Below are 14,990 nucleotides of genomic sequence, written 5' to 3' on the forward strand. Positions count from 1 at the left end.
AAACCCTCAGGGCTCACTACCAAATGAGGAAATTTGCCTTTCCATTAGTCTTTTAAGTAGCACAATTCAATTTTGCTAAGGCTTGTAATGAGCTGCGTCCCAATTATTAGCGAAAGACCCATCTCCGAGAAATTGGCAGTAAACTAGTGTTAGTCCACGCTAGACAGTTGGAGACTATCCATGCTTTTTATTTAGGAAGCCAGATGCCTCTGTTAGTAGCAGCCCTCTACACATACTGCAAGCCAATTTATACACATTCTCGATCTGTTCAGGCAGATGGCAAGGGTTAAACAAACGCAAGCATTTCCCTGGTCTCCACAACAGAACAATCATCGGTGGGTAGAAGACAGTAGGCCAAAATTTGGTAAATCGGCATCAGGTGGGCCGTTGGATGGTTCAGAAACATTGCCAGCGCTACAATGAAACCGTAAATTGAATTAATGGATCTCTCTCGCTGACTCACGGCACTTCCTGCTTATAATGAAAAGTATCCAAGAAGGACACAAATAAAAATATATAAATATAGTAAGGGTAGCAACAAGCCACAAAATACATTATTTTTGTACTTTGACATTTTTAGAGAAAGTTCTCCTAAAAACATAAAACAAATTGGTAAAATGAAATGTTCTGTGCGTAAGGGCTTTCCAGATTGTATACGAGTAGGAGCACCTACGGGCTTCTTATATAACCAGCGAGGGCAAATGTAGATTTGTGTTTTGCAACCAATGTTTTCAGTTTCAATATGGATGGCCATTTCCACAAGAGGTTTGTTTTCTTTTGCTACTACCTTCATCCTTACTGTACAAACCAATTCAAATGCCTAACACCCTAATCGAACGTAGGTAGCACATATTTACAACGGGGCTATCAGATCTTAATCAAAACGCCCTCATATGCTTACTGAAACGATCTCAGAGCACTCCATGGAAAATAAGTATACATTGATTTAAATAGTAAAAGAGAAAAATAAAATATACACCTCAAACACGCTTATTTAACAATGAGGCCGACAATTTTCATTTTAGGAGCTATTTCGGAAACATTGTCATTATCTTATTAAGGGTTAGATAAAAGCGTCATGTCCTAAATTAATCAAAGAGCCAAGCTAGGAAAAAACTATTTTAAGCAATCATAACGGTAAACAAGAGTTCCAGTGTCATCCTTTTGAGGACATGCTGGGAACAGAGTAGAGGAGCAGTATTTGGGATTCATTTTCCCCAAACACTGCTATTTTGGGCATATTAATGCAAACATGTTTATTCACTAAACAGTGAGCTACGCTGTGATGAACAACTCTCCACAATGTAGCCCTTAAATTGGTGCTTGAAAAATAAATACAAATTCTTCCGTTTTGATGTTACAGGGAAATACGCGAATTAGGGGTCATTCAATAAAACTTGAAAAATGGAAATGTTAAGACAAAAAAGATCAAAACTGGAAAAATTCTCCAACTGTTTTTTTTTCTTGGCTGTTCTACCCTAAACGTTGATAATACAATGTCACATATCTCACATTTGCTCGTCTTGGGAATAATCACAGTATGCAACAGATAAATCCTCCTTCACTTAATTCCCTTTCAAAATGATAACAAAAGTTTTCATTATAGGTGGACTTCAGTTTTTAAAATCAATATGTAGGCTAAATAAAATGCCAAGTAAACTGCACTCATGAAGTTATGTATCAGATTAAACTCTGAATTCCCTGTAAAAAAAAAAAAAAAAATTTTAAAAAGAAAAGTGTGGACTTTTAAATATCAGAATGTGAAAGATTCAAGGAAATAGAACACAGTGCCATCTAGTGGTTAGATGCAGGCAGAAGAAAAGCAAAAAAAAACCACACAACTAATATCCACTCACATTTAGGGAAGATTTTTTTTTTTTGTCAACATTTTTTTTTCTGCATGTTTCCCGTAACGAAGAAGCAACTCTGCTTTAGTTTATTTAAATTGCAGATTTTGCTACCTACTTAAAATACTGAATCAAACCCAGTCCTTAAACCTGCACTCTGACCGGATTAATCTGACATTTCCACAACAAACACTTTAAAATACACGTCATCTCATACATTAAGAGGATGCTTTCCTTGTACTGACTTTTACTTTGGTAGTCGCACAACCCAAGCTATATACCCCCAAATAAGGGGTACAAATATCATACAGGTTTATTATCATATTTATCCAGTAGCTTTGTTCTAGCAGAACACATCTAGATATTTTTTCATAGCCTGTCGTCTTTATTTCACAAGAATGGAGATAAAATGTTTCAAACCCGACCAAAGAGAAACTGTAGGATACAGCACACAGCATTACTCCAGATGTGTACGCTAGTAGTGATTTATACAATCAAAAATATACCATTGACGTCACCTTTGAAGTCAATGCAGGCACACCTTAGGGGAAATTTAACGTTACCAGAAACAACTACGTACAAGCAGTTTTCATTTTAGGGAGTGCAGCTGTGAAGGTGACAAAAAGGGTCTGAAAGAGTCTGGAAGTAAAATAAAGTGATTATATGCAAATTCCAAAACTTGTATTTGATAGTTAACACCTCTAATATAATGAATGTTTAACACCAGTAAATCAGTCTTACGGTATCCACACCTCTCCCGTGCCCGAAAGCAAATTATAATGAGAATTTACATTAGTCTCAAACATGATCCTTTTTCTTGAAAACAATGTGAAATCTACCTGATGCAAATTATTAAAACACGGTCACAAATTTGTTCCTTGGGTGCAATTAACTTTTTTTTTTTTTTTTTTTAAACACATTCTATCTAAAAGATTGTTCAACACTACATGGCTTAATCAAAATTTCGCTGCCTGCTTCAACTGAATAGCCTAATTTCAAATGAAGATGTTATTAGACGGAAGGAAAAACGTGTCATTCATTTCCATTTCTCTCCTGCTGCTAAATTACTTCATTAAACATGAACAGCTTGAGGTAAGTAAATGCTTAAAACACCAGACTTTACAAGAGAGAAGGATAAAAAAAAACTGAAAAAAAAACTCATGTACATAAAAAAAAATATATACATACGCACATACACACATATAAACACAGACACACACACACACATTCCATTTTGATATTTTGGGGGTACTTTTGGATTTAACAGAATAGGCAACTGATTACTTGTAGTTACCATTTAATGGTCCGAAATATTAACTTCATATAAAAAAAAATAAAAAAAAAATGATGATGCAACTAATGAACCAATAGGACCTGGGCACATCATGAGGTTTGGACAGATACGCAGATGAGTTATCGTTTGACATATCGTACTGGGACATACAACAAAAATAGTACAGAGTTATTCAATAATCTGTGAATGGCAGAACTAATGAATTTAGGGGGGAAAAAGCAGAAGTGTAAGAATTCGCTAACTCATTTTGGATGGTAACTTGCAATCCCCTTCTCCATTCTCCCAAGATCCCCAAATATAGCATATCAACCCCAACCAAAAGTGGTTAAATGGCAAACCTCTCTATTTAAGCGCCCAATACTATATAAAAACTTGCGCCGTAGGTATTGACAGGAGGAGAGACAGATGTCGGTGATTATGAGGAAGATCGTAAACACATATGGTACTAATATAATTGGATTTCATTATGAGCTCAGTACAGGCAAAAGTAATTTGCTGTTAAATCACCAGCTCTTCATATTCCAGTTTAGTAGTAAATAAACATTTTTACCATTAAAATAAGAAAACTGGGGGAGGGGGGGGGGGAGAAAGACAACAACGAAATACCTTTCAAAATCTTTTTTCCTTATGAAATCAGTTTCATAAATATATATATTTTTTAAAATAGATATTTGGAAAAGCAAATATTCTACAACTTTTCTTACTTTAGGTACGGTTCGTTTTAATATAGCCAGTAGAATTACCAGAGATTAAACTTTCACTCTCAGTAGCATAGAGAGATGCTCTATATATTTATATACAAACATAAAACAATATAGATTTACAGCGTTCCTTCCATGTAAAATTTATTATTTTCTTTTGTCTCAGGGCGGGGGGGGAGTTTTCATAGAGGCAAAGAATGTTTATTTTAATGGAGGCAGTCAAAAAAAATTAATTCATATTAGGTGTGAGGTAATGACTCGTGAAACAAACTTAAAATGAGATGCACGTTAACAGAGTATTTTCCCTTCCTGGTCTCAGAGACATTGCATGTGTTTTGATGACATCATTGGTTCAGACTCTAAACAAGAATGGCCAGAGCCCCCATATCATAAGATCCACAGAGGACAGAGACCCCCTATTTCATCTAATCCACAGAGGACAGAGACCCCCCATTTCATCTGCTCCATAGAGTTCATCACCCCCACGTTTCATCTGGTCCACAGAGGACAGAGCCTCTCCGCTTCATCTTCTCCACAGAGGACAGAGGCCCCTAACCCCACCCTGTTTCATCTGCTCCACAGAGGACAAACCACCCATTCCTCATTTCATCTGGTCCAGAGAGGACATAGTGCCACGCCTCCATTTCATCTGCTCCACAGAGGACATATCGCCCTCCCTTTCATTTCATCCGCTCCACAGAGGACATAGTGCCTAACCCCCCCCCCCACCCATTTCATCTGCTCCACAGAGGACATAGCACCCGCCTCCTCCTCCCCCTCCATTTCATCTGCTCCACAGAGGACATAGCACCCGCCTCCTCCTCCTCCCCCTCCATTTTATCTGCTCCACAGAGGACATAGCACCCGCCTCCTCCTCCCCCTCCATTTTATCTGCTCCACAGAGGACATAGCACCCGCCTCCTCCTCCCCCTCCATTTCATCTGCTCCACAGAGGACATATCGCCCTCCTTTCATTTCATCCGCTCCACAGAGGACATAGTGCCTAACCCCCCCCCACCCATTTCATCTGCTCCACAGAGGACATAGCACCCGCCTCCTCCTCCCCCTCCATTTCATCTGCTCCACAGAGGACATAGCGCCTGCCTGGCCCCTCCCTCCATTTCATCTGCTCCACAGAGGACATAGCACCCGCCTCCTCCTCCCCCTCCATTTCATCTGCTCCACGGAGGACATAGCACCCGCCTCCTCCTCCCCCTCCATTTCATCTGCTCCACAGAGGACATAGCACCCACCTCCTCCTCCCCCTCCATTTCATCTGCTCCACAGAGGACATAGCACCCGCCTCCTCCTCCCCCTCCATTTCATCTGCTCCACAGAGGACATAGCACCCACCTCCTCCTCCCCCTCCATTTCATCTGCTCCACAGAGGACATAGCACCTGCCTGCCCCTCCCTCCATTTCATCTGCTCCACAGAGGACATAGCACCCGCCTCCTCCTCCCCCTCCATTTCATCTGCTCCACGGAGGACATAGCACCCGCCTCCTCCTCCCCCTCCATTTCATCTGCTCCACAGAGGACATAGCACCTGCCTCCCCCTCCCTCCATTTCATCTGCTCCACAGAGGACAGGACATAGCGCCCGCCTCCCTCCTCCCTCCCTCCATTTCATCTGTTCCACAGAGGACATGGCGCCCGCCTCCCCCTTCCCTCCATTTCATCTGCTCCACAGAGGACAGGACATAGCGCCCGCCTCCCTCCTTTTCATCTGTTCCACAGAGGACATGGCGCCCGCCTCCCCCTTCCCTCCATTTCATCTGCTCCACAGAGGACATAGCATCTCCCACCCCACCCCCCCACCTCCATTTAATCTGCTCCACTGAGGACATAGCTCCCAGCCCCTCTCTTCCCCCCCCCCCCCCCCCCGCCTGCGCGTCCATTCCATCTGCTCCACAGAGGACATAGCTCTCTCCCTTTCATTTCCACCGCTCCACAGAGGACAGAGACTCCACCCCATTTAATCTGCTCCAAGAGGACAGGGCCTCGTTTTTATGAAGACTTAAACAGATTAGAACTAATAGTATGCTAGGTGGTTGTTACTGGTCTCGTAGAAAATACCGACAATATACACTTACTTTATGTTTAAACCAGTTAGCTCCAGACTCTCCCAGTCTTTCAGCTTCTTCAAAAGTTTCTAAAAAGAAACAAAAACCTAGAATTAGTATTTTTAGGCAGTACAAATGGGCAACTATATCTGCTCTATGATCAAATTCCTTTTGGGTTGAGCACTCCGCCCAGTCCCCCCGCCCCCCTTCGGAGGCCCCTTTGGAGGTGACCACAAGCAGGTATATATTTGAGGAGGTTTTGGATAGCAATTTGACTTTAATAAATCATATTTATTTGATATAAAGTAGATATATTATATGCACTGTTTATATACATCAAAGCACTATCACTTTAATTGTTTAGTTTTGACAACGCATTTTTTTGAATTGCGCTTCTCACATTAATTCTGTAGATTATATATATTCACAATGCTCTGAAAACAGATTAAAATAGACTTTAGCTTATTTAGCACTAGCATGATTTGATTGGTCTCCCACGTTGGAATTAGTGTAGGACCCACCGATATTGGGTTACTGTGAAGTACTGGTGGGCTTAACACAATATGGCCACATGGTGGGATGGAATCTCCATATTTGTTTGCGGACATAGGTGAGATTGGGTAGCCTTATACAATGTAAAAATTTATTTTAGGAGTGCGCTGTTCCTTAATCTGTATAATGTGTATGCACCATTCATGCAAAATGTTCTGGGTGTGCCCCCAATTCCTTTTTGTCTTTACTATTAAATTTACATAAGGCAGCAAGAAAATTTTTGTATATACATACATATATATATACACACACACACGTAAAGTCCCTTCCTCCACTCGCTCACAATCATTTCATTGTATGAAACCTTAAGACACAAAGGGGCTTATTCGCAAACCAGTTGAACCGAAAAGTATTTTGCAGTATTTAGATCAAAATAGTTCATCTGGGAAAATTATTTACCTATTAAGACCTGACTTACACTTCCTGTAAAAAGATCTAATTTTTAATCTTTACTTTATTGCACATTGTGTTTAATTTATAATGAAATTATCTTGGCCTGTTAATAGTCTGCTAGGGCTTGCAGGAGTCGTGTGTGATTACACTACAATTAACAGAGCTGGAGAGATACATTTTTCTAAAGTAAACATTGTGCTGTAACATCGGATTGACATCGGACATCGGATTGAAAATGAAACCGATTGTTTCATGCAGGCTGTGTGAGTGACAGCCAGGGGAGGTTTGGCTGAGGTTACATATAAAAAACCATAAGTGATGTAACTCCTAAATTGCAGAGAATTTAGCAGTGAGACTGCAGGGGCATGATCTATACACCACAACTGCTTCATTAAGCCAAAGTTGTTTTGGTGCTTATAGTGGGTTTCTTCTGTTTGTTTTTTACGACTTAGTAGATATACTTTTAAAAGAAAACAATGTATTTTTGGCTGCCCACAATTATAAACCTGATTTCTATTGAATCGGTCACAAATACTCCAGACACATAAATCACTTCAGCAAGTAATTAACAAGGTAATAACTTGAGATTTAAAAAACAGAGGGGCTCAAAGAGAAATAGTCAATGAAATTAGGGATTGGATATTTAAAAGTGAAGCTATCACTCTTACATCTTTTTCGATCTCTAAAGCCACCAGCTCCTCCTTCATTCGGTCGTATCGTTCCAATTTTCTGTGCAAACTCTCAACTTCTTCCTTCAGTAATGCATTATTTTCCTTCATTTCTCTAATCACAAGAAAAATATGTTTTTTTTAAAAATAAGAACAGTTAGCAGCTTTCTGGATTCTCTTATAACTGTATGTTCTCCGGATAGAATCACATTATTCAATGTCTATTATACAAATGGAATGGATCAAGTGACAACTCAAAGAAATAGAAAGATGCACACTCTTGCCAAAATACATCACAAATCTTAACAAAAAGCTTTGATTAATGACAAGGAAAAAAAACTAAAGAAAAAAATAAATAAATATATAAAAAGGAAATTCGTTAAGAATTTAAAGAGAATAAAATGTTAGGCCGCAATAGCAGAGCTATATATATTATGTTAAATGGCTACTACTGCTATTTAAAGTGGTTATGGTGCTTGGAGTCTGTAGTTTGCAGCGTGTCACTTGAAAAAGAAGTTCTCCAGGCTGGCTAATGTCCGTTCTGTGTATATTATATGCACTCAAGTTCATTCAAGGGCTGAGGGAGCTATGTTGACACTCCCAGCCAAAGAATGAACATCATCTGGCTCCTGCAGCTCTGCAAAGGCCTTGCTCACATCAACAGGGATACTAAGAGGCTCGATAAAAGAAGGTAAACCATTGCAAATCGATTTGTACCATAACCAGAGCATGGTGCCAGGGTACTCATACTTCAAAACCACTACAGTGATCAAAACCAATCTACCCGGTATCCTGAACGGATCGATTGGTTCAGGTATTGATTAAAAGTAATTGGATTGGAACAAAACCACCCAAAACAAATTTTGCACAAGTCTACAAAAATGACACTTCTTCACAAAACAATAGATTGACAAGATACAGAAGAATGGTCAGTGAGGAGACACATTATCAAACACGATCCAGGAGTCACAGCCAAGAAACATCATCCAGTCGTCATGTCGACAGACGGATGCACGCGCGCACGCACGCACTATTTGGTGCGCTACAAATGATTCCACTTTATCACTGCCCGATATTGCTGGGGCCACAAACTGCAGGTTTCAAATCTGAGGAGCGTATATGAGAGAATGAGGAAAAGTAATTAATTTGGTTTCCACAAGGGGTAGGATGTTCCAATGAAGAGTCTCCGCGTGACGCACTTAGTGTAACCAACATAGCTGATTTATGGAGTGAAAACATGCCATAGCAAACATGGCTATAACACAATACCAATAAAGTTAGCTACTGGATGTGATTCATTTAATCTTATCTATGGACCATGTGAGTCAGAAGATTCCATTTCCACAAACGTCTAATTTTCACAATGTGAAATGTGCAGAAAATCGAACCATAGGGAAAATATATATTGGGCATGCTGAATTAGTTAATTGAAGTGCCCCAACAGGCATGAAACATTTTTTTTACTGGTACTGTGCTATATTCTTGATTGTTATGCCGTGATTTAACTCCAAAAAGCAGCGATTTTTTGTTACACTAAGTGTATTCCATCCTTTTCTCTCACAACAGATATTTCCGGGAATTTTTCCTACTGGGTAATCTAAATGATTGACTTTAAAAACATATGCCTTGGGGCGGGGCCTGACTGCAGAGCGGAGCAGTCGCATGTCGCTGCTGCTCCAGCTTTTAATCGTGCACACCGCCGATTATCGACAAACTGAGGCTGTAAACCACATCCTAGTGACTCCCAAGCGACTGGGGCTACCGAGACCTACGTGTAGACACCAAGCAGGTTGATCTCTGCACCGGTCCCGATCCACACGAGGTTGCGGCCTACGAGCTTGGCGGCGGTGAGGGAGACGGCCGCTCTCTCGCCGCTGAATCAAGCTACGAGACAAAGTCTGTGCCTCCGTTCCCCCCCCTATGGACCGGCGGGGGTTATCCCGGTGCCCACCAACTGGACAAACATAAATTCAATAACTGCAGCTACCCACTCAAGACTGGACTCCGGATGCTCCGGGCCCAGCCACATGGCGGGAACATCACAGTCTGCAGAACCTAATCCCTCACAACCGCAACACACAAGCCTGGACCTTATATTCCAGCGATTCTGGGATAAGCTGGAACGACTCCTCACAAGGCCCTCTTTTGCATCTGGAGGCATGACACAGGGGTCGGGGAAGCGGAGACGGAACAGGCCCGTCCCGGGCACTACACGCCCGCCTGTACCAGCGCAACGCACCGCCTGCCCACCCAAGCAGAGGGTCGTCAGGAGACCAACTCCACAGCATCGACCACACCGCCTGAGGCCCAACCGCCGCGGGCGGCAGCAGCACGCCAGGGCCCATCGCGGCACCCCAGCAGGGAAAAGCTCGGCCCCCATGAGTGAGTACTGGGAGAAGATGGCGGCTAAAGAGCGAAGAGCGGAGGCCCACAGTCAAGCCACACGCTCACCCAAGGTACTGCCAACACACTCACTAAGCAGGCGCAGACTCCCTCCCCCAGATGGGCGCAAAACCAGACGGAGCTCCCGGCGGGCCCGTAAACCCAAACGACTGACCTTGCCACAGACAGGGCACCGCCGAGGTAGCCACCCTGAACATTACAGCTCACAATCCCGACAAGCAAAGGGAACCCTCCGGGCCCCACACTCGGCCCAGCAACGGAAACCCACACCATTGAAGGGACCCGGGTGGCGCCCTACAAGCCTCCCCTGCTTACCACGCAAAGACACCACTCCGCACTTGGACACGCTGGACTCGCTCAGCTGGGGCATAGAAACTGTACCCACATCAGGCTCATACCCCCTGGAAACTTGGGGCCGAGACGACAACACGCTTCACCAGGCTACCAATCCCAGCGACACAGCTACCTTGCCTCCTGACGGAATCGGTTAAGCTACCTTGAAAGGACTGGCACCGGGCTGGACTTCCCCACCTAACGGTCTGAGCAGCTGCTCTTGCCTTAAACGCCATGCACCGTATTTTGAGTTTTATGTCCTTTTCTTTTATAAATTGTCTTTCATTTCTGCATATGTGACCCACGTATGCTTACTAATGCACTACTAGGTTATGCTACCTTAGGTAATCATTGCCTAACGTGGTTTAGCGCTGAATTTTAACCGATTTACTCTCTTCATTTATAAGCAAAATATACTAACCTGTCCGCACAGTCACCAATACACGCATGTAATGATGTCAGAACTGTATTAAGTTTAACTGATATTACTCATACGACTAGTCTCCTGTTCTGGCTGTCTAGACATACGGCACATCAGGCTCACATTTTGCAGTCACACTGGCTTAACTAACCGAGCATCGTAGCATTTTGTGCACCTAACTAGCTTGGATGTAGGCTGTGTCATTTTTGTTAACCCTTATTTGTCACGGTTTTGCATATGTTCAAATACATAATCATTTACAATCGCTATTGAATTTAGATCGATTTAGACTCTGTGTTATACTCTCACTTTATAATAGCGATAACAAGCATGTACCTACTCTTGTCTTTGTAACTTTAAAAAAAAAAAAAAAAAAGCGACGACATCCAACATATATATTACCTTTAAGCTACTGTACCTAATCAATTGAAATACTCACTATTGCTGACCAGCTTGCACCCAACTTGATTTTGCTGATATTATTTTATGTTTCGTTTACTTGTCGACGTTAAACCATTATGTATAAAAAAAAAAAAAAAAAAGAGGCACGAATACTATGGAAATGTTAGTTACCATTGTTATCGAACCCTGTACTGTATTCTAAATGCACATTTCCCCCTTTTTATTCTGTATCCCAACTATTATGCCTCAATAAAATACAGATTGACAAAAAAAAAAAAAAAAAACATATGCCTTGCACAATTTCCTTATATTTAACACCTGTATTTTGTAATACCTGTGATATGCATTTTCCTCCCGAAGTTGCTTTACCTCCCGTTCCAATTTTGGGAGTTTGGACAGCTCCGATTTCATGCTCTTCACAATTGCTGCGTCCTGTTCCTGCGCAAACAGTTTCTGTTCCAAGTCCTACATCAAACGATACAAAAATGATTGCATTTCAAATGTGACTATTCACCCTCATGTTAAGCAAAGAAAACTAATTTGTTTCTCTCCACATAGGTTTCCACGAGATTAGGTTTGGATATTCGAATCTATTTGATTCCCTGCAGGTAGCTAATGTTCATAGAATCATGAAAACATGACATGGGCACCGGGCATAGTTGAAGTTTCTTTCTAACAGGTCACCTGAGATGATGAAGACTGGATTCATACAGTTACATATACTAAACTGTACACAATATAATCTCAATATAACAATCAATTTAAAATCAATATAATCTCATTATAACAGTATAATATTTTTTTTAAAGTATGCTTTTCACATATGGCTCAGAATTCATTTAATTCTGTTTGAGGAGTGCAACGTTAACCTTCACAAATCATTCATGAAAAAGGTATGGAAAATCTGCTTATATACGGCAAAGTGGCGATTTTCACTTCATCTTTGACTGCAGCTCGGTAGGAATTTTACTAATTATGCGTAACTCACCTTGATTTTCTGTTCCAAATCCATATTCAGTACCTCGAGCTCCTGAAACGCTCGCGCTTTCTGGATACCTTCTTGTAATTTCCTGTGAAGACAGAGGATAAAAAAAATAATTAAAGCAGTAACTTGAAAAATAATTACAACGGACAAAAAGGGAAAATATAAGCACAGAAAGACAGAAAAGAAAGCCACTTATTGTACTTCATCCGGCTTTTATAATTCCAGGTGGATCACCTGAACCCAGTATGGGATTTTTTTCCATTAAAGACAGAGTACAAATGGCCCAGAGGATGATACAAACAAAAACAAACCGTAAAGACACTTTAACATGTTTGTATTTGTGTATCAGTTTGCATTAAATTTATCATTCAATTTAGAGACTTACATGGCATCTGCAAAGACGATAGTAAGATGCACCAACTTTCTAAAGTGATTCACAGTCAATTTTCAAACCCTTTGGTTTCATATATTTCATACACCACGATGTGGGATGATGGCCTTGCTCAATAGCTAAGAAGGCATTACATCACATTTGTAATATAATTATGTATCATATATATTCACTGTAGTGAGTTGAGATGAAGTGATAAGAGACAGGTAAAATATAAGACTATTTAGCAAATCTAAAAATCACTTTCCACCCATTGATGTCTGACTTTTTGCATATGTATCATGGATATACATACAGCTGTTAATGGTAAATCATATGATTTTCAGGAAAACAAAATAATAGTCAACATGCATCGCTCCAGTTGGAGTGAAACTGCAACCCTAGTAATGCTCAGACTATCAAAGACATTTAATTAAATGACACTTGCAGTTTCATTACAGCTTGAATACTACCCGCAGACATTATAAAGGGACTATAAAAAAAAAATGGATAATAAAGATTTTTTTCCATTTTACAAAAAGCGCAGATATCAATAGAAATTGGCACTTTTATAAGTTAACCTGGTTACACCCCCTGGCTGACATTTAGACAACAGGTCCGGTTACTTCCTGCTTTGGTTAGCTCAGCTAAACTCAAGAAACAGCAATTGTCCAGAGCGCCTGCCTTGCAAAATACTTCTACTTGACCTGCATTGGGAAGTCTGTGGTTGGACAGCCACAGAAAGTCTGGGAGTGGTTAGAAGCGGAGTGCTTGCAAAGGCTGCAGATGAGATCTGCAGCTTTTGCAAGTTGTTTTTATATAAACTCCCAATCAAAAGAAAAATGCATATTTGAATGCAAGCATTTTTTTTTATTACCGGTATGATTTTTCTTTGTTTTATTTTTTGTATTTGGGCAGTCTAGTGTCCCTTGAATCTAACAGCCCTGCATATGGTCGGTACTGTAAGCGCAAACACAGGGGTTCCTCACATTTGAGAGGCAGGTTTCACTGCTGTTAAGAGGACTACAAGAAATATAAGTCCGTCATTGAAATCCCTGTTGTGAAAATTAATTCAGCATGCCCAATATATATTTTATATATGGCTAGATTTTCCTCACATTCCACATTGAGTAAAATGAGTGAGGAATTAGAATATTCTGATTCACATGGTCTATAGATAAGATTATATGACAGACATTTCTAGGACATGTGGGTGGCATAGAGAATTGCATATTCAGTGTTGACAGACTTGCAGCAGCAACTAAAATGTATTATAAAATGGCCAGTAAGTAATACTCACACCCAAAATAAGTAGAATGTGTTTAAAAACGGGTTCTTTGGTTTTCCGTAGGGTTTTTTTTTTTTTAAATATATTTATTGGAATAAAATGTTTTGGTTATAGAAAAAAAAAATATATATATATATACAATAAACAGAGGGCCTTTCAGGACCCGTGTAGAGGATGTAACTTACGGTTCACTGACATTAAACATAACACAGTTGACAGGGTTACTTTACAAAACCATGACATTGTCAAAGCTAAAGTCAGGTCGATAAGCACCTACAGTTTTCTGCACTAATTGTTTCTGAAGTTTGCCAATACGTTATTCTGTGGATCATGAGATCCAGGTACCGCAACAGCATAAGGCATCATCCGTACTAATCGCAAAGATATCGTGGTATATTACATGAGCGAGTCGGCTCAAGGTATCTAGGGTATTGCCTATTAATTAATTTAAAGGCATAATTAAGTGATTGGGACATCCAAGCTACAGTAAACTGGTTGTTATATTAGCGTACCAATGTTGATCATTTAACGATATGAGTGCAAAATTAAGTCCACTGGGTGTTTTATAGCTCTAGGAACAATTATTTACTGGTGATCTAGAAGGGGGTTCTGTCTTCCACTTTCTTTTTGAAGGACTGGTGCAAAACATCCGGTCTCTACGCGAGCAGGACAGAGGTCTGTGGAGCTGAGGACAGACCACCGGCTCACCCTTCTAAACTGCACACATCTGAGAAGGTGGCTAAAACATATACATAAAGCTACATTCATTATTGCCTAAAACCTCTACCTGCCCTTTAATAAGTAAAAAGGAAAAATGTGATACTTATATTTAATCCGAGTGCTATGCTAAGTGCTGGGGAAAAAAAAACAACGCATCAGAATTGTTAACATTCAAAACAATAATCATTTAAATACGAAGAATCAAAAATCCCCAGAAGGCTGTCACGGGATAAAAAAAAAAAAAAAAATGAAAATTAGTTGTGTCCAGAAAGCCATGCTGAGATCTAATACACTGTTTCTTCTACAGTTCTAAGAACCTTCATAGACTGGCTTCCAGCAGCTACTACATCAAATGAGACTTGTAGAGCTGTTCACAGAAGAGATAACCACCTGTGGACCCATTCAAGTGCCCATTCTTTATTCCCACCGCTAGAACGATGGATTTTCACAAGATACAAAAAACAAAGCAAAAGTATTTTCCCTACATTCAATAGAAGAATTATACTGCCAATTACTAGTGCTTGTCTAGTTATAAATAATTCATATCAAA

At 40.5% G+C, this 14,990-nt stretch overlaps 1 protein-coding gene across 1 annotated transcript in view; it reads right to left on the reverse strand.

The window, feature by feature from the left end:
• The window catches only part of MAD1L1 (mitotic arrest deficient 1 like 1), a 784,552-nt gene that overhangs the window by 758,731 nt on the left and 10,831 nt on the right, over positions 1 to 14,990 (reverse strand). Inside the window, exons 6-9 of the mRNA XM_063430429.1 lie at positions 12,066 to 12,147; positions 11,412 to 11,542; positions 7,519 to 7,633; positions 5,936 to 5,994 (exon numbers count right to left, since the gene is read on the reverse strand). Coding sequence (XP_063286499.1) covers positions 5,936 to 5,994; positions 7,519 to 7,633; positions 11,412 to 11,542; positions 12,066 to 12,147 — 387 coding nt within the window. The remainder of the gene's footprint in view (positions 1 to 5,935; positions 5,995 to 7,518; positions 7,634 to 11,411; positions 11,543 to 12,065; positions 12,148 to 14,990) is intronic.

The sequence above is a fragment of the Pelobates fuscus genome, chromosome 8 (genome assembly GCF_036172605.1).
Source record: "Pelobates fuscus isolate aPelFus1 chromosome 8, aPelFus1.pri, whole genome shotgun sequence".
NCBI classification, from domain to species: Eukaryota; Metazoa; Chordata; class Amphibia; order Anura; family Pelobatidae; genus Pelobates; species Pelobates fuscus.